The 22,782-nt window shown below is 38.5% G+C and overlaps 1 protein-coding gene across 4 annotated transcripts in view; it reads left to right on the top strand.

Annotated features, from left to right (window-relative positions):
* Nucleotides 1-6,073: 6,073 nt before the first annotated feature.
* The window catches only part of HEPH (hephaestin), a 71,875-nt gene continuing 55,166 nt past the window's right edge, over nt 6,074-22,782 (top strand). For 2 of the 4 annotated variants that reach the window (XM_023525015.1, XM_023525017.1), the window contains exons 1-8: nt 6,074-6,321; nt 12,726-12,931; nt 14,546-14,790; nt 16,202-16,414; nt 17,111-17,293; nt 18,376-18,630; nt 20,727-20,895; nt 22,076-22,212. In XM_023525015.1, coding sequence (XP_023380783.1) covers nt 6,292-6,321; nt 12,726-12,931; nt 14,546-14,790; nt 16,202-16,414; nt 17,111-17,293; nt 18,376-18,630; nt 20,727-20,895; nt 22,076-22,212 — 1,438 coding nt within the window. In that variant the 5' untranslated portion in view covers nt 6,074-6,291. The remainder of the gene's footprint in view (nt 6,322-12,725; nt 12,932-14,545; nt 14,791-16,201; nt 16,415-17,110; nt 17,294-18,375; nt 18,631-20,726; nt 20,896-22,075; nt 22,213-22,782) is intronic. The other 2 variants (XM_023525016.1, XM_023525018.1) reach the window with 2 other exon arrangements.

Here is a 22,782-nt window from a genome sequence, read left to right on the forward strand (position 1 = left end):
TGTTGTGCACCTGAAACTAATATAATATTATATGCCAACTATAATTGAGAAATAAAATTATTTTTAAAATTTTAAAAAGAAATAAATAACAATAAAAACTGTATTAGGTTAGAAAATTTAAACGGTTCAAAATGAAAAGTAGAAGTCTCCCTTCTCTCCACCACATCACTCTCCTTAAAGGAAACCACTGTTAAAAAATATATTTTAAAATTTTGTATTTTATATCAGTTTCAGGTATATACTGCATTGGCTAGATATTTATATAGTTTATGATGTGATTCTCCAGATTACTCTAGCCCCCATCTGGCTCTACACATAGCCATTACAATACTATTAACTATACTTCCGATGCTGTACTGTACATCCTCACGACTATTTCGTAACTACTAATTTGTACTTCTTCATCTCTTCACTTTTTCACTCAGCTCCCCAACTCCCTCCTCCCTGGCAATCCAGTAACCCACTCAGGGGGAAAATAAATAAATAAAGATATTTTCTCTGCCTTCTTTAGAGAATTGTTTTGAATTTTTGAAAGTCATTTAAATTATATAATGACAGAAAAATCATCTTGGAATACTCAAGAGGTATGCTCATGTTAATTTCATAATTGAAATGTACAGGGAAATGTGAAAAACAGTTCTAGTTCATTGGTGTCTCAACTGCCTATAACATGTTATTTTGAAAGAATTTTCTTCCTATTTAAATAATTAAATCTTTTCAGAAACTGTAAAAAATATTTTTATGATTTCCAGAAGAAAAAAATTTGTCCTCCATTATAAGTATATACACAGAAGTCTCTGTGTGTTTGTTTGTGATGCAAATACAAGATGCTCACTCTTCTGTACTTTAACTTAATGATATATCTTAGAGATATTTCCATATGTGCATTCACACACATACGGAACATTTTGGCAGTTTGAATGTCTTTCTTACCCAGGATCCCTGCTAATCTCTGTTTTATTCAAATTTCAATCAACAAGGCACACACTGCTGGAGGGTTTTATGTAAGGAGGAGATATAATCACCTTTGTATTTTGGGAAAAAAATAGTTTTGGCTGCTGTTTGAAGAGCAAGTTTGTGGGAAGAAACAATGAAGGCAAAAAGAACAGTGAGAAGGATATTACAGTGATCTAATTAAGAGATGAGCATGGTTCAGATCAAAGATATGACAGCAGAGATAAAGAAATGTAGGTGGATTCAAAGGATATTTAAAATATAAATTTCCAGCAGGATTTGCTGAAGGATAAGGTGTAGAGAATGAAAGAGAAGGCAGGAATCTTGATTGACATTCAGGTCTATGGCTCAAGAAATGGGAATCGGAAGGGAAATGATATTCATTTATGAAGCTGATCCTGACACCCACCCATTAAAAATGACCTCTCCCTTCTCTTAAATGTTATATCACTTTGTATGGGCCTCCCTTCTCTCACCTACCATGCCTTCTTTTACTAGTGAAAAAATTTACTCTTGCATTATGTTATCAATCTTATTTGCTGCCAGCTCCTTAATAGTAATGGTGGAGGTAGGCATGCGTGAAAAAAAGTAGAGAAGGTAAGGAAAAAGAGACTAACATTTGTTGATCACTTACTATGTGTTAGGTGCTGCACTAGACCCTTTTATAGATGTCTTCAATTTTATTTTCACAAAGTGACTTTACAGATGATAAACTGAGTCTAGAAGAAATCAAGTGACTTTCCCAAGATCACCCACTTTAGAGAGAGGCAGAGCCAAGATTCTAACCAAGATTGTCTGTGCCCAGAGTCCACAGTCAGGAAGCCACATGAGAAAGGTGAAAAGAGTTGGATAGAAGAGTTGATGCCATTCCTAGAGTTGTTCAAGGAAGGAAGCCAGAAAATAAGACATGTTGACTGAGCATGGAAGGAAAAGAGAGGTTCACCCAGTCCATCAGGAAGGGTCTGAAGCAAAGAGAATGGGCAAATAGGTGTTGAGAGGAGGATACACAGGAAGACTCCACATCAATGAGGTACCAGGAAACTGAAAGAAGTATACTTTTGACCTGGGCCCAAAGGTTGGATATTTGAAGATGGGGGTGGAGGGGTGATGAGAGCTCAAGGATCAGTCTGCAGATATAAGTTGTCAGGCAGGGAGTGAGCTTCAGAACAAGAGTCTCTTGAATTTGAGCTGTGGTTCTCAAAGTGTGGTCCTCAGACCAGCAGCATAAGCATCATCTGGGAACTTGTTATAATTGCATATTACCAGGCTTCACCCCAGATTTATTGAAACAGAAACAGGTGTCTTAATAAACCCTCCAAGGGATTCTGATACATGATCAAGTATAAGACCCACTGCCATGGAGGACTGAATAAAGCAACAAATAAAATTCAAGAAACAGAGTTCAAGAACCAGACAGTGCCCCCCGCAGGGAGCCCAGGACAATTACACATCACAACAGCGTATATCAATCTTTTCAAGACATGAAAGAGCCTGCTTGTCAGAATTTGTGGTGGAGAATGAAAAAAGAGCAGTGGCTTCAGAGGTTTGGTCTCTAGGGGACAATCTCTCACTCCCTGCACCCCTCCACCCTTTCCCAGAGGCCTTCTTTTTTAGAACTGCTAAAGATAGACATCAAAGGGTCCTGAGATAAAGCAAGTAGACTAGCTATGCCAGGACACTCACTACCCACAGCTTTTTGTTTACACCAGGTACTTGATGCTGTCACTAAATTTTACTGTGAGGAAGATGAGAAGGAAAGGAACATTAATTTAAGGCCCCTAAAGTATTGAGCACTATGCTAAATGTTCATGGAAAAGTTCAGCTTATTTAATTCTCACAATATTCCAGTCAGAAGTATATTGTTCCTATTTTACAGATAAGGAACCAGATGCTGAGAAAGCTTAAGTGAGTTCAGAAGGAGCCAGCCAGGTTACAAACCCTGGTCATTCTTACTCCAAACCCAATGCTTCTCACATTAGATAGTGTTGCCCCTAACATGAGAGTTCCTGATATCCTCTCATCTTTGTAGCCATCCCAGGACCATGTCCCTTGTGAATGTTCATACACAGGTAACCTGGAAATATTGACTGAGTAAAGGAATAAATAAAAAGATGGGTTAGTGACAAAATTTAAGTCTTCATGGACTCTTAAGCACATTCTGGTCTTGTGCTTCTCAAACATCTTTTCAGTGTCATTGATGTTTCTTGCCTGTACTTCAGGATTAACAACATTGTCTAGGTGGGCAGGCATACAAGGCAGTGAGCCCCTGAGTTCCCTCAGCCCTGATCATTTCCTTTCTTTCTTCTAGCCTTACCAGAAGAGCTCCACTTTCATTCTCCATACATAGTCCGTGTTTACTGTAAGATTCTGTTTGGGGAAATAGTTCTGCTACCAAAAATAATTTCGAAAAGGGACAAATCTCAGGTGAAAGAACTGAGTCCCATAAAAGAAAACTAGCTTGTCCAAGATTAGTAGCATAACTTGATCTTAGAGTCAGGATTCTTCAAACAATCTTTTTTTTTTTTCCATGATGAATCAATTTAACTCATTTTCTAAGAATGAGGAAAGAGGTATTTACACTTATTTCTTTATTGAAAATTTTAAAAAAATGATAACTTATTTTGAGGTATTTACTATGTGCCAGTTACTGTGCTAAATTGTCCCTATGAATAATTTTATTTCAGTCCTCATAACAGCCCTATGAAATAGGTACTATTGTTATCTCCATTATACAGTGGCAAAACTGAAGTTTAGAAAAATCTAATGACTTTTCCAAAGTCACAGAATCAGGAATTTACAGAGTTGGTATTCAATCTAGGATACCTGATTCTAGTTCCCATGCTCTTAATAATATTGCCATATTGCAAATGTCTATATTGCAAAAAAAAAAAAAAGTCTATAGTGAAAGTTTTCAAACCACAGCTTGTAGGCCAAATCTGGCCTTCTGATTGTTTTTATAAATTAACTTTTATTGGTACATAGATATGTCCAACATGTTACAATAGCCTATTTTAGGAGTTGTGGCAGAAGATACATGTTTTGCAAATAAATATTCACTAACTGGTCCTTTATTGAAATAGTTTATCAATTCCTGGTCTATATGTGCCAACTTAACTTTTTTTAGGTGACCTCTGACTAAAAGCAGCAGAAATATATCCAGGATTTGCAGAAGAGGAAGGTACTGTGTGCCCTCTCAGTGAGTTGCTGAATGAGTAATACAAACACTAAAACTGGCCTAGCTGGCTTCCTGCGGCTTTTACTGTGTTGACTCAAGTGTGTCTATATAACCTGTTTCTTGTTGTCTTTCATGAGTCAGAGCAGAGACCTTATCCTTTCCCCTCCCTGTCATAAATGCCTTAGAGCCTGGACTTAGATCCCAGCTTAATGGGTTTCATTGCCACCTTCCCTTCTAGCTTCAAGGTCCGCATCTGCACCAAGTGGGGAAAGAAGTAGTTAACCCCAGGGGCTGCTGTGTCCTGATCCAGCTTCCCTTTATCTCTGAGCATTTCTAAGGGAGCTGAGGTGCTTCTAAGCTTCCTATTGGTGCTTCTACTTGACTTGGCCTGGGGTGCAGTTTGTGAGGCAGCTCCTAAGTGTCTAGGCACTCTTAAACACCTCCAATGGTTTATGACCCAGACTTTGCCCCACCAGCACAGTCTTTGAAAGTCCTCCTCCCTGGATCCTACTCCAGACACTTTAAATCCAGGAGAGAAAAATGTGTTGAGCCTGCCTGGAGAACAAAATCTGCTCCTAGCCAAGATCTCATCATAAAGTAAGAATACTAGGTGGTAGAACTGCCACTATGCCTGTCTCTTTCCTATGCCTGGGTTTGGTGGGTAGATGCAGTCTTTTCCAAAGAAGCATGAAATTCTTCATCTTTTCTCCACTCTTTACTCTGCATTAATTTTTTTTCCTTATAGCCTGCATCTTTGGAACCTCTTTCTCTTCTACTCTTAATATCAAGAATGTGTTTTCTTCATAGAATGCTAGATATGTCAATGTATACATCTGGGAGGATCTGTAGCTAGTATAAGGCCCTCATACAAATGGAAAGACTATTGCCCAGAGAAGAGAAAAGCTTGTGTCAAGCCTACACAGCTGATGACTGCCAGGGCCAGCCGGGGCTGGAATCTAGGTCACTTGACTCAGGCCAGTGATTTTTTTCACTACCTTCTCTTTCCAGCAGAAACAATAATGAACTTTGGTTTTAAACAAACCAAGATTCCAGTGTCATCCATAAATTTTAGGGCCAAGTTTGTTTTTATTTCAGTTTAGTTTTTTTTTTAATTTAATATTTTCAATTCTTATGATTCTTCTGAGTTTCATATTAATCCAGGCTATCTTCTAGCCATATCAAGTCTCTTCTATGGAAAATATTGGTAATATAGCTCTTGGGGTTTCACTCTAGGAACTGCTAGAAATGGCAGAGGCAGTTTATGTACATTAAAAAAAAATATCTAACAGTGACTGGTGGACAGCAAGCACTCAATAATTAAGTCAATTCCCTCATCTCAAAAAGGCTCTCTGTTTCTCCCTTAAACTGCACAGTGTGATAGTGTGGTGGCTAAGACCCAGTAAAATCTCCCCTATTTTACTTCCTAATTGTATGACCTTGAACAAGTTACCTACTCTCTTGGTGCTTGGTTTTCTTCAGTTATGAAATAAAAAGAATTAGAGAGTCCATTGTACAGGATATCAGGAGACTTAAATGAGAGAATGCATGTCAAGTGGTTAACATAGGGCCTGGCATGTAGAAAGTTGTTTTATTTCAAGTTTTATTTTTCTTTATTACCAAACAACCATGGCCTGAGGAAAATAGGCAGAGCTGACAACTAGGCTTTACAAGAAGGAAAAATATTGGTGGGGATAAGGGTTCTTACCACATTTAGTAACTCTTACAAAGGGTCCCATTTCGTGACTGGGACTGTTGTAATCTGTCTGTGAGCTCTGACTGGCCACACTGACAGTGCATTCTCCTCCCCTTTCAGCAAAGGCAATTAGCAAGCTGCGACAACAGAAATGCAGCCCACCCCCTTGTAATTCCTCCTGAGATCCTAACCGGGATTTGGAAAACACCCGGATATGGTCAAAGAACCATCCCGGGTTTTGTACCAAACCAGGCCGGAACAAGACATTCCAGTAGTTTAGTTTCTGGAAAGGACGGCACCCAGCACTGACCCCTCCTCCATTTACCCCATTCCAGTAACAACCCCCCACCCCCCAGATTGGAGCCCTGGACTTAATTTATGAGCAAGACCCTGTAACCCAGGATACTAACTGAGCAGGGCTGGCAGACTCACGCTGGAGTCTGCAGTTCAGCATCACTAGGCCGCTGACATGAATATGGAAGGGTTTTTTCTAGCAAAGGTAAGCTTTCTTTTCTCTTTCCAAATCCTACCTTGACTTTTCTTTGTAAAAATCTTTATTCATCTGAGTTTAAGAGAGTCTTGGGCTACTAGGAGAGAAATTCAGTTGCTGAGAAGTTAGAGGAAGCTTGGCTGGGTGTGCAGAGAAGTTAAAGTGAACAATATGCTCCTTTCATTTCTCTCTCCAAAATGTCCAGGAACACACTGGCTTGATTACTTCAGGGACAATCTTGGAGTTGTAAGAGTAGTTAATAATGTGCTCATCTTCCATCTCACAGGTTGAAGGATTTGTTGAGGTGATGGATCTGAGGACTACATAAATGGGAGGCTGAAACACTTAAAAACAATCACTTTGTTTCATGTTTTTGAGATCCAGATTGGCGTAAAGTAAGCAAATATATTATAGGTGAACTAAGCTGTAAGCTTAAACTCTAAATTATCTCTCACACTTAGTGTCTGAATAGCAGAAATATTTTAGAAAACATGGGTTCAAATTCTGGCTTTACCAGTAACTGGTTGTTTGATTTGAGTAAACTCCTTCACCCCTCTGGTCTCAGTTTTCTATATGACACACAAAAGAGTTGAAAAAAAAAAGATGGTTTATAAAGGTTTTTATGATGTGTGAACCTATAATGCATTTAATTTTTCACTGAGAATCTATTTTATTCCAAGCTTTTTGCTAAGGGCTCAAATATCCATTATTTTTTAGTCTCAAAAATATTCTGTGAGATTAATATTCCATTTTCAGATTTAAAAAATGAGATTCAAACAGATAAAAGTGACCTGTTGAGATGTCACATAGCTACCACAGACAAGAGATACGATTTGAATTCAGGTCTTTTAATTTCAAATTAGTATGCTTTCTATAATACTACAACTGGGGTATGAGAAAATAAAGCAGCCTCCTTAATACAAGTGCAAAATATGTAGTAAAATTATATTGTCCCAGGAATGGTATGGTGATGATATGTTAGACATGATTGCTAGTCTGGGGGATCAGGTTGGTAGTCTTAGGTTCTAGCACTAGCTTTCAGGACTTCAGGTGAATCCTTTCCTCTCTGGACCTCAATTTTATCATCTCTGACATGCTAAACTACAGTGATAATGATTTAAAAATAATATAAATTGTGTTTATATTATCTGGAACCTTGTGGGGTTTTCAACACACTCTCTTTTTTTTTCCTTCCTAGTAAAGAAAGGCTTATGCTCACCAAAGGTGAAAAAAAAATCCCCATTTGAGACCTATTTTGAGTCACAAGGTGAAGAAAGAGCCAAAACACATTAAGAAAATGGAAGACCAAAAGAGATGGAGATTTTTATTTTGCTGAGATTGGAGAAAGGACCCCAAAGATAGCTCAGTATTCATGTGTTCAATTGAGTGATCTTTTGTCTAGAATAAGCCTGTCTAGCTCAGTCTAACCCAAATCAGAGAGATAAGGAAGATGGAGGGAGAGAAAAGATCATTAAAAGATCATTAAAAGAACAACTTGCAAATTATAGGAAAAACAGTGATGTAAATTGTCTTAGATGATGGTGATCAGGACCGGGTGATGTTGGGATGACAGGAAGGTAAGATAAGGGTAGGGGAGACTTGACTTGACTTGTTGTTGACTGACTTTCTCCCTGGGCTATTCTCAGTGCATATTAATTAAACTATGTCTAATTCAAAGTAGAGCAAAAATTTACCCATTCATTTCTTCTCGTCTCGTCTCGTCTCGTCTCGTCCCGTCCCGTCCCGTCCCCGTCCCGTCTCGTCTCGTCTCGTCTCGTCTCTCTCTCTCTCTCTGTCTCTCTCTCTCTCTGTCTCTGTTTCTCTCTCTCTCTCTCTCTCTCTCTCTCTCTCTCTCTCTCTCTCTCTCTCTTCTCCTTTTGAGCACCTGTTCCTTCTGCCCTTTTTTTTTTTTTTTTTTTTTACTTTCTCTCAGGATTCTGGCTCACCTTACTTATTTCATTTGTCCTTTTAACTTTCCCTTTTATTTTTCCTCCTCAGTCTGGCCTTTCTCTAAGACTCCCTCCTGTGGGCTCAGCTGAGAGAAAATAACCCTGCCCAAGTGAAAAGTTTACATAGGGCTTTCACATAATTCATCTCATTTGATCTTCATAGCAAACTAATGAAGACCCCAAAGCAGAGATTATCTTCTTTTACAAGATGAGGAAAGTGAGGCTTAGGAAATCGGGTGACTTGCCCAATGTCATACAACTAATAAATGATGAATCTAGAACTAGAGCCTATTTTTCTAGAATCTGAAGTTTTTCAATTTTACCATGAAATATCCAAGTGAATCTAAAAGACTTTTATGGATTTTCCCTTTCTTCTGTTTTAATAGTTTATGATAAAACCAAATTAAAAACAACAACAGGAACAACACCAGCAGCAATGGAAATGATAATAGCAACAACAAATGGAGCTTTGGGAGGAAAAAAGGAAGCCAGTGATTAGAAAGAAAGAAAACTAATACTTATCAGGTGTCTACTAAGTCCCCGATGCTATCTCTTTCAAACAGAACTGAAAACTCAAACTTACGTTTTGAGTTTATCTGACTCAAAAGTTCTGGTTCCTTTCATTATACCATCTTGCTTCCAAAGAGACTAATCTCAGACATATACATCTGCCTCTTTGCTTAGTTTGTGTTACTGTATATAGGAACTTAAGAGTGTGTATGCGTTGTGGCTATTCATAAAATATTGACTCTTTGGAGTCCTGGCAAGTTTCATTTCTAAACCTATTTCCTCATCTGTAATAATAATAGCCACTAATACTTTTAGATCACTTATTTGTGTACTTGAGCAACTATTTGTGTTCTATGCACTTATAGATCTTAAATTATTTAATCCTCACACTACTCTGAGATGTAGCTAATAGTATTAATTCCATTTCAAAGATGAAAATACTATGGCTAGAGAAGTGAAGCAGATTATCAAGTCACACAGGAAAAGTGGAGTCAGAATTTGTTTAGGTAGTCTGATTCCAAAGCTTGTGCCCTAGATGCAAAATGGGGAAGACAATCCTTATCTCACAAGAGTTTCAGAATTAAATAACATGGCAGATACACACACACAAAAAAAGAAAATATTGTAAAGTGGAAAGTGCTTAGGCAAACACTAGATAGTACTTTTTCCCCAGGCTCTATTTTCTAGCTCTTTTGGTCATTAGTCACCACTTTTGAATGTTTCTTCATTGTATGCTGAAGGTTTGTACTTGTCCCTTCTTGGAATATTTCCAACTTTATTATGTGCTTCTCCAATCGTGAAACTCTTACCTGGGACAGTTTTCTTCCTAGGTAAGTGAGTTTAAGGCACACCAGTCTTGCTGGCACTTCTCTGAGAAGGAAGCTTGAAGAAGGTCCATGTTGTATTCAGAGTTGCATTAAACCCAGGACACTCCCTCCCTGTTGAAGGTTCCAAACCATGGTTATTTGTTTGACCATATGTGGTACTATATGTAAGTGCATATGAATGCACCTGTGTTTCATCAGTGACTGTATTGACAAAATATGAGAACTAGAAAGACTTTTTGAGAGCTTTTTATATAAAACATTGTTTGTAGTTCCACATTTTTGCATTTTATTATATTCTCAAACCTTCATGACCCCCAAAAGGTAAAAACTATGTAGTCCAGCTCTATTCGTTTATATATGGAGAAACTGAGGCTTACTAAAGTAACTTTTCCAAAGCCACTCTGTGAACCAGTGGCAAACTGAACTAGAGTTAACTGATGGGAAAATGTATGTCATTTCATGTCACTTTAGCAGTAGCTGTTTATAGTACATCTACAGGGCCCCATCACCATGTCTGGCAATAGATGCACAAAGACTTCTAAGGCATGACATCCACCCTCAAGACGTTTATAGTCCAATCTGGAAAATAAAGACAGTTCATGAGGCAACTCATAAAACAGAAAGTTAACAATAATACAAAGTCTGACTTAATGCAATTGGGTGCTATAGAGAGTAAGTAGTCCTTCAGAAGACAGTAGTATGGAGAGTTTAGAGGAGACCTTCTAGGGCAGTTCAGATTTAAGTTAGCCCTTAGAGTAGAAATACAGAATATATGATGTGTGGGAAATAGTGAGGATAAATTAAAATAAATTGTAGCCAGGAGGAAGAAGAAAGAGGAAGGACACCAGCAGTTACTGTCTGTTATGTTCTAAACATTAATTGTACTGGGTCCTTTTCATGTAAGTTTTCTAATTTATTTCTCCCAAACTGGTATTATTATGCATACTTTATAGATGAGAAAACAGGTTCAGCGTAATTAAGTACTACCCCAAGCTACACAACTCGTCAGTGGAGAATCCAGGATTTGGAAAGAAGAACCCAAGTACAGGTGCTCCCTATATCAAGGGCTCCCTGCCAAATGCCATATGGACACTGGGGATTAACACTTACACTACTGCTGTATGTGTAGAGGGGCCTGAGGTTTTGTAGAGAAGTCTATAGGTCTGTTTATTAATCAAGGTAAATACCTAGGCTTAACCAAGGTAAATATCTGGGGATTTCCTAACCGTATGTGAGTCTGTGCATATCTTTGATTTTCTATTTTTGATTAATCATCTCTATCTCATGTGTTTAGGATGAGTATATAGTGAAATAATTTATATAAACCAATGAACACAATGTTTAGTATATAGGATGTCTCAATGAATGGTAGCTACCATGATTATTATCAGCATTATGAGTGACTGATTAGGTATATCTTTGCCTAAACGAGTATATGTGTCTATTTCTAGAAGTGATCACAACTACATGTGATTGTATATTTCAGAGTGTATAGGGTTTTCGCAGGTATTTTTATAGTTATGGACATATACATGCTCTCTGTGTATATTCATGTGAGTATGCAAGTATGTTTTGTGGAAAGTAGTATAGCATGGTGATTAAGAAAGTAGACACTGGAGCCATAATTCCTGGGCTCACAGTCCAACTCTACTGATTGTTAACTAGGTAACTTTGGGAAAATTACTTTATGTTTCTGTCCTGCAGTTTTTCCTTCTGTAATGTGGGGAGAATAATGGCATCTGCTTCATAATGTGGTTCTGAAGATTAAATCATTTAATCTATGTAAGACATTTAAAAGTGTCTGCTGTGCCATGCACACACAATAAATATTGATTTATTATTGTTGTTGTTATTATGAAAGTAACAAAGGCTTTGTGTGACAGTGTGGTTCTAAATGTGGATGAAAGTGTGTGCATCTCTGCTTTTAGATAAGACTACATGTGTCTATGTGTACACAAGTGTAAATATAGGGATGTTTACGTTATGCTGTCTATGTTTCTAAGTTTGACTGCAGATGTGTATTGTATGACTGAGTACTTCATCTCAGCCCCAAGAAGTCTAACTTCCTAGCTGATATACTGGAGTGTGGGGCTAGCAGCTTAGTTCTGACTCTGACTCAAGATTAGACCCAAGAAATCGATTTGTGCATAGCAGAGAAACAGCAGAGAACATTTCTTCCGAGAAGTTAATATTTCCCTCATATATTTTCTTTTGTCTTATTTCATTTTTCACTTTTTGGAAGTATAACACATGCAGAAAAGTGCACAAATGATAAGTTCACAGCTCAATGTATTTTCACAAATTGAACACACACATGTAACCAGTATGTAGATCAAGAAACAGAACGTTATCTAGAGGTGTTCCTCCTCTTCCTTTCCCAGTCACTAATCCCTACCTCAAGGGTGAACACTATCTTGGCTTCTAATGGCATGGTTTAGTTTTGCCTGATTTTTAGTGTACATAAATGAAACCGCAGAGTATGTACTCTTTTGTGTCTGATTTTTCTGCAACATTACATTCATGAGAGATCTATAATTTCATGTGTAGTTGTAGTTTGTTCATTATCATTGTTATATAAAATTCCATTGTATGAATAAAATACAATTTACTCACCCATTCTAATGTTCATGAACATTTTGTCTGTTTTCATTTTGGGTCTATGAATATTCTAGTAAATGTCTTTTGGTAAATTCTCTCTCTTTTTTTTAAACACAATCAAGGATGGAAAGTGGTGACAATGAAAACAGAGGCACAAGGAGAATTAGTGACTTGATTCAAGTACTGAGTGAGTCAGTAGCCCAATCAGGCTTCTTGTACTTTTATCCTGTTTCTTGAGCCAGAGTACGTTCTTTCTTCCACACTGCTGAAGAAACGGTATTCATATTTCTCTTCTGAAGGAAGTGATACATAATTATCAGTACATGTGATTTTTTAACTTTGCCCTCCAAAGTCCAATGTGTAGAGATCATTGAATATTTGTTTAACTGAAAAAAAAAATCAAGTAAGGCAGAGATTCTAGGCTAATTGGTTTTTGCTTTCTTAGTCACTTGGTTTGGCTCTTGACTCTTTAATTTTCCAGACATATGCAAAAGAACAAAGCCCCTTTATTCTCTTTCTTCCATGCCAGCAGCTATTCATTTGCCTGTTTCCCAGCGTAATGTGGGCCATGGAGCCGGGCCATCTCCTCTGGGCTCTGCTGTTCATGCAACCCTTGTGGCCCCGACTGACTTATGGGGCCACTCGAGTCTACTACCTGGGTATCCGAGACGTGCAATGGAACTATGCTCCCAAGGGAAGGAATGTCATCACAAACCAGCCTCTGGACAGTGACACGTAGGTTTAATCTCTTGTGGAATTAGAGGTGGAGTTGGGTAGGGGTCACCTTTGAGGTCAAAAGGTAGCCTCTTGAAGACCTTTTCCCAGGGTGTGGTAGCAGCCAGTTCCTGATCTCTCTGGATCATACACCCAGTGGCATGTTTGCTGGGAATAGTGCTAGTTGACTCAAGAGGCAATGTTCCATATGGAGTCTGCTTTTCCTCACTGAGGCACCTCAGTATTTTTAGGGTCCTAATGGTAATTTCATGCTCTCTTGATGCTAAGATTATATCCAAAATACTGTCTTAGTAATAGCTGTTTAGTTTTTTAAAAAAGAAACATGAAATATATACAGTGTTTATAAGATATATGTGGTGAAACTATGCTCCCATAGTTCAGTAGAACTACTAATTGCAGATATGTGAAAATGTGAAAAAATTAAGGTAAATCGTAGAATCAAAGAAATAACAGTAATAACTATCAGTTATGTAACACTGTGACAGGCACTATACTAGAAATTTGCACATTTTGTCTCACCTAATTCTTACAAAAGCTCTAGAGATTGAGTCTGAATATCCTCATCTTTTAGATGAAAAAACTGAGGGTCAGAGAGATCAAGTAACTTGCTCAAGTCTCACAGCTAGTAAAATGGAAGAGGTAGGATTTGAACCTGGGTAATGCAGATAAAAAATTGGTACTCTTCTCATGATTTTGCCACTCACAGATCCCACAGGATTAACTCTTCTTGATCTTACAGACGTTCCACAAATACCTGTTAAAAATGAATTAATTAAAGAATTTTTGTGATCATGAACCACTTTGTTTTTCCAAAGCCTCGGAGTTTTCCAAAGTTGACTGTAACATCTCAGAGCTCTCTAGGAAGAATTAGAGTAAGAAAAACAGCCGTCGTTTTTTTGACAATGTAGTTTAGGAATCACGAAAGTCTCTGTCTTAAAAAGTGTCCTTGAGGGATAACTTCAAAATAACCCCCTCCAACATTTCAAAGTAGCAGCATTTATTAAGCTTTTACTATTTTCCAAGCACTGTCCTAAGCTCTAAATGTATTTTAATTATTTTAGTCACCAGTAACAACTGTCCAGGTTTGGTACTGTGTTTGTTTCCATTTTACAATTTGGGAAATTGTGCACAGAGTATTTAAATAACTTGCTCAAAGTCTCACAGATTTGGAAGTGGCATCAGCATGTGACTGAACCATTCTGGGTCCAGAGCTTGAGAACTTAACCATGATGCTATAAAACCTCCCATATATATTAGGACGATGCTAAGTCAGGCCATATGGGTAGGGAATTGATCACTTAAAGTGTCAGTCCATAGTTAGCTGTTTCTCTATTACTGTATATTAGGTTGAACCACTTGAAATTGCCTTTTTTTGTAGGTTAAAAGTGGTCAAATATCAACAATTTCATATGCTTTAACTTGATACTTCCCATCGTCTAACAATAGACTCTAACTTAAAGCTTTAATGTTTTGATTAGTAGAGTCACATTTCCTCTTGTTTTACCCTAAACAAAGATGAACACTTTTTGGTCAGCCTCTTCTGGAAAATAACTCTCCAGAAGTTTGAAGATTATAGCAAAATTGTGACTCTTTCTTTCCTTCCTTCCTTCCCAGAGTAGCTTCCAGCTTCTTAAAGTCTGGCAAGAACCGGATAGGGAGCAGCTACAAGAAGACCATCTACAGAGAATACAGGGATGGTTCATACATGCATGAAATGGCTCAGCCTGCCTGGTTGGGCTTCCTGGGGCCAGTGTTGCAGGCTGAGGTGGGAGATGTCATCCTTATCCACCTGAAGAATTTTGCCACTCGTCCTTATACCATCCACCCCCACGGTGTTTTCTATGAGAAGGACTCAGAAGGTAAATCAGCCCATCCTTTCTATCTTCTGCCCACAACAAATATTACTTTTCCTTTACTGTCATTTGAGAGAAGCTGGGAACAAGGACAGTTTTTTCTTCATTATTCATATGAGGTAACAGGGACTCTTCTCTCAGAGAAATCATGGCTGGGTACTGTTATCACTTCTGCTATTCATATACTGTGTGACTTTGAACTAGTCGCTGCCTCTCTCTGGGCCTCAGATTCTTCATTAGGAAGGTAGAGAGATTCAAACTGCTTTTTATCTATGAGTTTGTTTCTGTTTTGTTTGTTTTATGGTGGATAAAACAAGTTGATGGTTGCCAGATGGGAGGGAAGTTGGGAAGCTGGGTGAAAAAGGCGAAGGGATTAAGCAGTATAAATTAGTAGTTATAAAATAGTCACAGGGATGTAAAGTGCAGTAAAGAGAATATAATCAATATTTTAATAACTATGTATGGTGTCAGGTGGGTATCAGGTGGGTATTAGACTTATCAGGGACATCACTTCATAAGTTATGTAAATGTCTAACCACTATGTTGTACACCTGAAATTAATATAATATTGAATATCTACTATATTTGAAATATTTTTAAAAGTTTTTAAATCTGCCTTTTATCACAAAGAAATACTTGAATGGCATTTTCATAAAATATTTGACTGCTTTGAAAAGAGAAGAGTGTACTCTGAATAATATAAGGGAACTTTATTCTAGTGTCATAGTCTTCCAAAAAGGTCCATTTTCTTCTTAAGAGGCAGTTAAGTTTACTCATTTTGTATTTCTCACTATCTGCAATGACTTATAATCTAACACAACAGTGACTGCAATGGCTTATAATCTAACACAACAGTGACTGCAATGGCTTATAATCTAAGACAACAGTAACACAATAGAGAAGGAAGTCAGAAGGTCCTGACTTGACTACTAACTCTCTATATGACCATTGGCAAATTACTTTCCTTCAGTTTTATCTTCCATAAAATGAGGAAGTGGACCAACTGTTCATTAAATTGCCTTTAAACTGAAATTTCGTAATTGTCTGCTTTCTGTTTTCTAAAGTAAATACTTAAAGGTAGGGAATTCTGTCTTCTCTCTTGCCTTCACAACATTAACTTTGCATCAGGGCACTACTAGATCAGGCTGTGGAGCAGTTTTCATTGGCTACAGCTCCTTCCCCAATTGCTGCTACCTCTCCATCCATTGTTGATGTGAGGTTTGGAGTTCTTTGGCTACATATTACTTGAATCTTTGCCCTCCTCATGTTCTGAGGAACACTGTGCTGGACCTTAGAACTTTATTTTCCATAAGACTGGACCTAGGTGTTGCATATGTCAGCCTTCTCTTGGCTTCTATATCTTCTAGGCTCCCTCTCACTCACCCTAGGACTGGGCATGTGCAATATTATTTTCTAGGCTCCCTGTACCCTGATGGATCCTCTGGTCAGCTGAAAGCTGATGACTCTGTTCCCCCGGGAGGCAGCCACATGTACAACTGGACCATTCCAGAAGGCCATGCACCCACTGTGGCTGACCCAGCGTGTCTCACTTGGATCTACCATTCTCATGTAGATGCTCCACGAGACATTGCAACTGGCCTCATTGGACCCCTTATCACCTGTAAAAGAGGTACAGATCCCAAGGATGAAGTATGAGATAAAATTTAGGATATCTATGGGAACCAGTGATATAGTTGAACCACTTACATATTGATCAGCAGCCTGAGTAGCGTTAAAATAGTATCTTTGTTTATTAGCAGGAATAAACCCTGCCAACCTCCTGTTCCACTATGTTTTCTATTTTATTATCCTTTCTATTCTAAAAACAAAACAAAACAAAACAAAACAAACAAACAAACAAAAACCATAAAAAACTCTACTTTATTTTCTTTCTAATTTCACAGTAAGGTATGTGGGAAAAGTTTAAGTGTGAATAGGACTGAAAGTATAGCTATCAGTATTTGGGAAGGATTGCGGACTTGATTGGAAATAAGGTATGTTTAAGATATAGTCAGAACTGAAAACCTTGGTGTTGTAAAAGTGTGATCAGCTTAAGGCCCTGGGTTGAATACATAGGTAAGGATGATGGGAGGGAATTATTTTAGATCCTATGTGCCCCAACTTCAAGTCCTAGGCTCAACTGAATTGATGGTTTTATACAGAGATTTTGGAGATATACATTAGTAGCAGAAGGCTCCATTTACTTTTCTGTTGCTGACAGACTCTTAAGCTCCCCTCTTCCTATTTCTTTTTTATGAGTAACCCTTGCAGCGTAGTCTTTTTAAGGATAGGAGGTTCTCAAGAACACCTTTCTTACTTGCACTAGGAACCTTGGATAGTAACTCCCCTCCTCGGCGGCAAGACGTGGACAATTATTTCTTCCTGCTCTTCAGTGTGGTAGATGAGAATCTTAGTTGGCATATCAATGAGAACATTGCCACTTACTGCTCAGATCCCGCCTCAGTGAACAAAGAAGATGAAGCCTTTCGGGAGAGCAATAAGATGCATGGTGAGCTAGGAGGCGATGGCCACTCTGTGACAGGGAATACTGATGAAGGGTCTCCACTGGGTCTAGCATTTGGTGGGTGCTTTCACATACCTGATCCTTTTTAATCCTCACAAGGACCAGGAGTAGTCGGTAGTTTTACCTTCTTTTACCTATGAGGAAACTGAGGCTCCATGATTACATAACAGATAAACAGCACAATTAAAATTCCAACCCTGATCTGTCTGACTGCATACTGTGCTCTTGCCATTAGGTACCTTGCCTCTTCACTGTGGAATAGCTCAGGCTGTAGATTCCAAAGTCGTATATTATATGTTCAGTCACTTTGGTGACGGTTGTTCACTGATATAATTAGTCAACTTTTCTTTGTTCTAAAAAGGATGCAAGCTGGACGAATGATCCACTTTGTGGAGAAAAAAATGTGCCTATAAAGGAATAGATCATCTTAATTAAATGTAAAACTAACTAAAGACGCAAAAGCCCTGAGGCATGGGCAGAGAAGTGATTTTAGGAATAGATACAAGTTGGCTTTGTTTTTGTTTAATTAAGGGAGTGACTTACTTACCTTTGATGACAAAGGTGGGATCAATCCCAAGGGGAAGTAAAAAATCAGAGAAGTTGTAATTAATGGCTTGGACAGCTCAAATTTCTCTCGGATTTTATACCAATTGCTTATAACCGTGATTAGCTAACTTGACACTTGTCCTGTGAAGATTTTAGAAGGAAATTGTCCTGGAAGGAAAAAAACTGCTTACAAAATAAACCCCATTACTTAGAAAGCTTCCTCAGATTGCTGGGCTGGAATCTTGGCTCTACCACTTAATAGCTCTGTGGCCTTGGGAAGAAAGTAACTTTACTTCTCTGAACCTTGGTTTACTTGTTTTTTGTTTTTTTTGTTTTTTTGTTTTTTACACATGAGACCATTAATACCTGTTTGTGATATTTAAATGATGTAATGCATATTGTCAGCACACTGTGCTCTTTAAGACCTCTAAATAGTATTTATTATTATTGTCAGATGCTAAGGTTTTTCCTTTTGAGCTGTCTTTCCCTAATCGATATTTTCTTTGGGTTTTATTTTTCAGCAATCAATGGCTTTGTATTTGGGAACTTACCAGAGCTGAACATGTGTGCACAGAAGCGTGTGGCCTGGCACTTGTTTGGCATGGGCAATGAAGTAGATGTCCACACAGCTTTCTTCCATGGACAGATGCTGACCATCCGGGGCCACCACACTGATGTGGCTCACATCTTTCCAGCCACCTTTGTGACTGCTGAGATGGTGCCCCAGAAACTTGGCATCTGGTTAATTAGCTGTCAAGTGAATAGTCACTTGCAAGGTGAGAGCCAACATCTCTTGACCCTTGAGATATGGGAGGCAGGTGGCAATATGTTCCCCAGAAGCCTGGGCTTCTGGCCTAGAGCCACAAGATAGGTCTTTCAGGTAAGACAGCTAGGATAAAGGATGAAACACTATATTAAAATTCTAGGGACCCAGTTTTTTTCCTGGCTCAGCCATTAAATTACAGGGTGACCTTGAGCACAACTCTCTGGGTTTCATGTTTATTTTTTTATTTTATTTTTTTATCTCTAACATAAGATGGCATAGGGATGAATAAGTGGACTTTTAAGCTGCATGGTTTTTTGTTTGTTTGTTTGTTTTGATTTTTGTTGTTGGTGCTTAGCATCCTAAAAAATTAAGACCTGGGGGTATTTGTAGCTGATTGAATAGGTAGTAAAGGAGAAATCAGTTAAAGAAGAGTAAGGCCTCTGCACGAAATTATGAAGCATTGTGGGCAAGTGGTGACACTCTAATTAAGACTCAACAGAAATAGGGGTAGAAAGTTTAATTTTCAGAGGGAGAATGGTTGAAGCAATAGCTTAGTGGATTGAGGAGCATCAGAGGAGAAGAGAAACATATGAGGCAATGGAAAGCACACCAGATAGTTGATTAGGTGGTTTCAGTTGTTGCTTCAGCTCTGAAAAACTCTCTGTAATGACTTTGGAAAAGTCTCTCCCATTTCTAGACTTATTTGTCACATTTATGCAATGGTAGATTTGGTCTCAATACTCTCTAAGATCCTTTTCAGATCTCATTTCTAGAATTATTTTATATATGGTAAATTAGGTGGATGTCAGGAATGTGATACGGGAGTATGTGAAAATGAATTTGAATAGATGAGGAGTTATAGACTGGTGGGATAATGAGACTTGGATAGTAAGATTTTCTCAACAGGGGCCAGTTACCCATGCTCCATCATCAAGAGTCTTCTCTCAGTTTCAAAGGTGCCTGAGTAAGTGAATATGAATCCAATGGAGGTTAGGAATACAGAACAATAGTTGAACAAGAATGGGTCAGACAAGCCAGACAAGCTTGGATTCAAATCCAGGTTTACCAGTTGCTTAGTTACCTTTGGAAAGTCATATCATTTCTCTGAGCCTCTGTTTCTTCATCTGAGGAGTGTAATAGTGATTCCTACCTTATAAAATTGTAATGAGGTTTCAGAGTGATAATGTTATTTTGAATCTTAGAGACCAAGGGAATGAGACCAAAATAGTGAATATAAGAGAAGAAAATGAGCACTCGCATTTTCAGTTAAAAGATAAGAGCTTAAGTCTCAATTTCACCATGGACTAGCTGTGTTATCTTGGGCAAGTTACTCAACCTCTCTTATCCTTAGTTTTTCTTTGTTTTGTTTTTCATCTGGAAAAAGGGAATGTTAAAGTTTATTTCACAGGGTGATTGTGAGGACTGAAGGAGATAACATATGTAAAGCACCTGACATAAGGCCTGGCATATATACATATTCAATAGAAATGAATAAGGCAGTATCGTTGATTACCACCATACCTCAATGTAACATTTTTCAGATTTTGTAGATATTACTTAGAATCCACATTTTCCTGACAGTTCTAAGTCTGAAACTTCATCTCCATGTATAGAATATGTTCTATTATTTGGGAAGCTTCCCTCTATACAAATCACTTACTCCTCTTTTTTAATCTGATACTCCCACCAGCCTAGTGTCATAGATTTTCTATTCTCCTTATTTACAAAACAGGAATTAAAGTTCAGATATAGGAATTGACTTGGCTAAGGTCCTACAGATAGTGATAAGGGTTGGACTTATACTCAGGTATTCAGACTTCAAGCTTTGTGATGTTCGTACAATATAAGCCTTTCACAGAGGCAGGAATGAAGAACTGGTAAGTAAATCAGTGGTGGTGAGCATGTGGAGGTATTTGAATTTCCACCTGGGCTCCATCTTTCCCAGCCAGACTCTTAAGGAGTGAGAGAAAGTGGTCCATCTGAAGACAAGGGTAAAAAGCCTATAGGAGGATGGGAAGAAAAAACATTAGGGGAGGGAGGAAGGTGGATGGTGTGGGTAGAAACTTGTTGGGTGAAATGGGGCCAGCCATGATATTCCTCCTCCAGATGGCATGCAAGCACTCTACAAGGTCAAGTCTTGTTCCACGGCCCCTTCTGTGAACCTACTAACAGGAAAAGTTCGGCAGTACTTCATTGAGGCCCATGAGATTCAATGGGACTACGGCCCAATGGGGCATGATGGGAGTACTGGGAAGAATTTGAGGGAACCAGGCAGGTAAGAGTTAGTGGGATTCTTCTCCCTACCCCTGGGCCCACCCCCAAACACTTTCACTCGGGCATCACAATCATTGTCTGACTGGAGTTATATTACACAACTGTTAACCAAATTCTTTAGCCCCCTGGACAGCTTGCTCTTGGGGAACTACAAAACTTTCTGTAGGGTTATGTCATATCCCCAGAAAAAGGTCCTAGCAGTGGTTGAGATTAGTCCTGCTATAATCCCAAGCCATACCAAGAAAAGGAGGCCTCGGTGGGGCAGGATCAATTGAAATGGTATTTTTCCAACTCTTCTTTATTTTACCTGTTATTTACCTCCTTGCTCCTACTTTTCTTGCCCATAGTCTGAAGGGAGAATTTCAGCAGGAGTGTAAAAGGCACTCTGAGAAATGTAGGAAGAGGTGAAGCAATCTGCCTTGTGGCCATTCCAAGTCCATCCTTTTGGAGGAATTTCTCCAAATTTCCTTGCCTCATCCATGACTCAGACTGGACAAGACAGAGCAGATTAGTGCCCTATTCAGTTTCTCGGCCTTAAGTTATGCCTACTCACTGCCTATCAGTGATTCCACTGATATCAGGTCTTTCACAAAAGAGGTAGTTGGTAAATAACTAAGAGAGTTTGGGGGGATATCCTAAGGTATCCACCATGTTTCTTCTTCCTGCAAGAAATAATGAAATGAATTTGCAAAAAAACACAGGAAAGTAGGCACTTTGGTCTCAGCATGGCTTCTAGAATTTTCAACTGGCTTTGCTAAATTAGTGGGCTTTCATTTTGGAATTAAGGATTTTATTTGTTAGGGGGAGAAAGATCTTGAGTACCTGGAGATGATTAAGGACAATGTAAGGCTATGTAACTCAGGTGGGCAGAACTGGTGTTAGTGCCTGGGACTTACAAGCAAGAAGATTTCAACTTACTATAACAAAGAACTCCAATAATTAAAATTATTCAACAGTATGAGGGATTGACTTCTCTGAAACGAGTTCCCTGACCTTGGAAAGGCTGAAGCAGAAGCTGCATATTATTTATTTGTGGTGTCACCAGAGGGTCGAAGTTGATCTGGAAGATCTCTGAGGTCTTTCCTAACCACGAAGATACATACTTGATGAGACCAAGGGTGAGATGGGAGTCTATTTAATATATAATTAAATTGTGTGACATTTGCCTCCTTATATGCCAGTGGCTCAGATAAATTCTTCAAGAAGAGCTCCAGCCGAATTGGAGGCACTTACTGGAAAGTCCGATATGAAGCTTTCCAAGATGAAACATTCCAGGAAAAGGTATACCTGGAGGAAGATAAGCATCTTGGAATCCTGGGTAAGGAATCCTTAACTTATGAAATTCATTGACTAGAGCCAGAAAACTAGGGAGGACTTAGAAGCTGGAGCCTGAGGATAGCTCAGAAGCACACTCTACACCATCATCTCCCAAAGCGAGTACCAAGAGATGAGTGTTCTGTGAAAAAGAATTATGAGTCTGAATGTGTTTGCAAAACACTAGGTTAAACAGTCAAGTAAAACAGTCAAATAGTGTTCTTTTCTGCAGGGCTTCTCAGAACTTGAGATTTATTTTTGATCATCATGAATTTCCAAAATGGGAATAGAGTATACAGTATTTCTCATGCTTACTTTAAAACTAAACTTTTTTTTTTATTGAACATCTGGTAATTCTGTTTTATAGGTCATGATTTTAGAAGTGTTTTCCTAGGTTTATTTCTAAAGGGCTGTATAAGGTAGTATGACTGTTCAAGTTCCTGGCAATATGGGGACAAGAGCAGATTGACATCACATGCAGACATGCTTGCTATGGTGAGGGATGGAAAACAAACCTTAGAGCCTGACCTTGGAGACGATATCCAGATGCCTAAAGTGCTGTATTGAAACAGTA

This window comes from Pteropus vampyrus, unplaced genomic scaffold (assembly GCF_000151845.1).
Source record: "Pteropus vampyrus isolate Shadow unplaced genomic scaffold, Pvam_2.0 Scaffold516, whole genome shotgun sequence".
In the NCBI taxonomy this organism is placed as follows: Eukaryota; Metazoa; Chordata; class Mammalia; order Chiroptera; family Pteropodidae; genus Pteropus; species Pteropus vampyrus.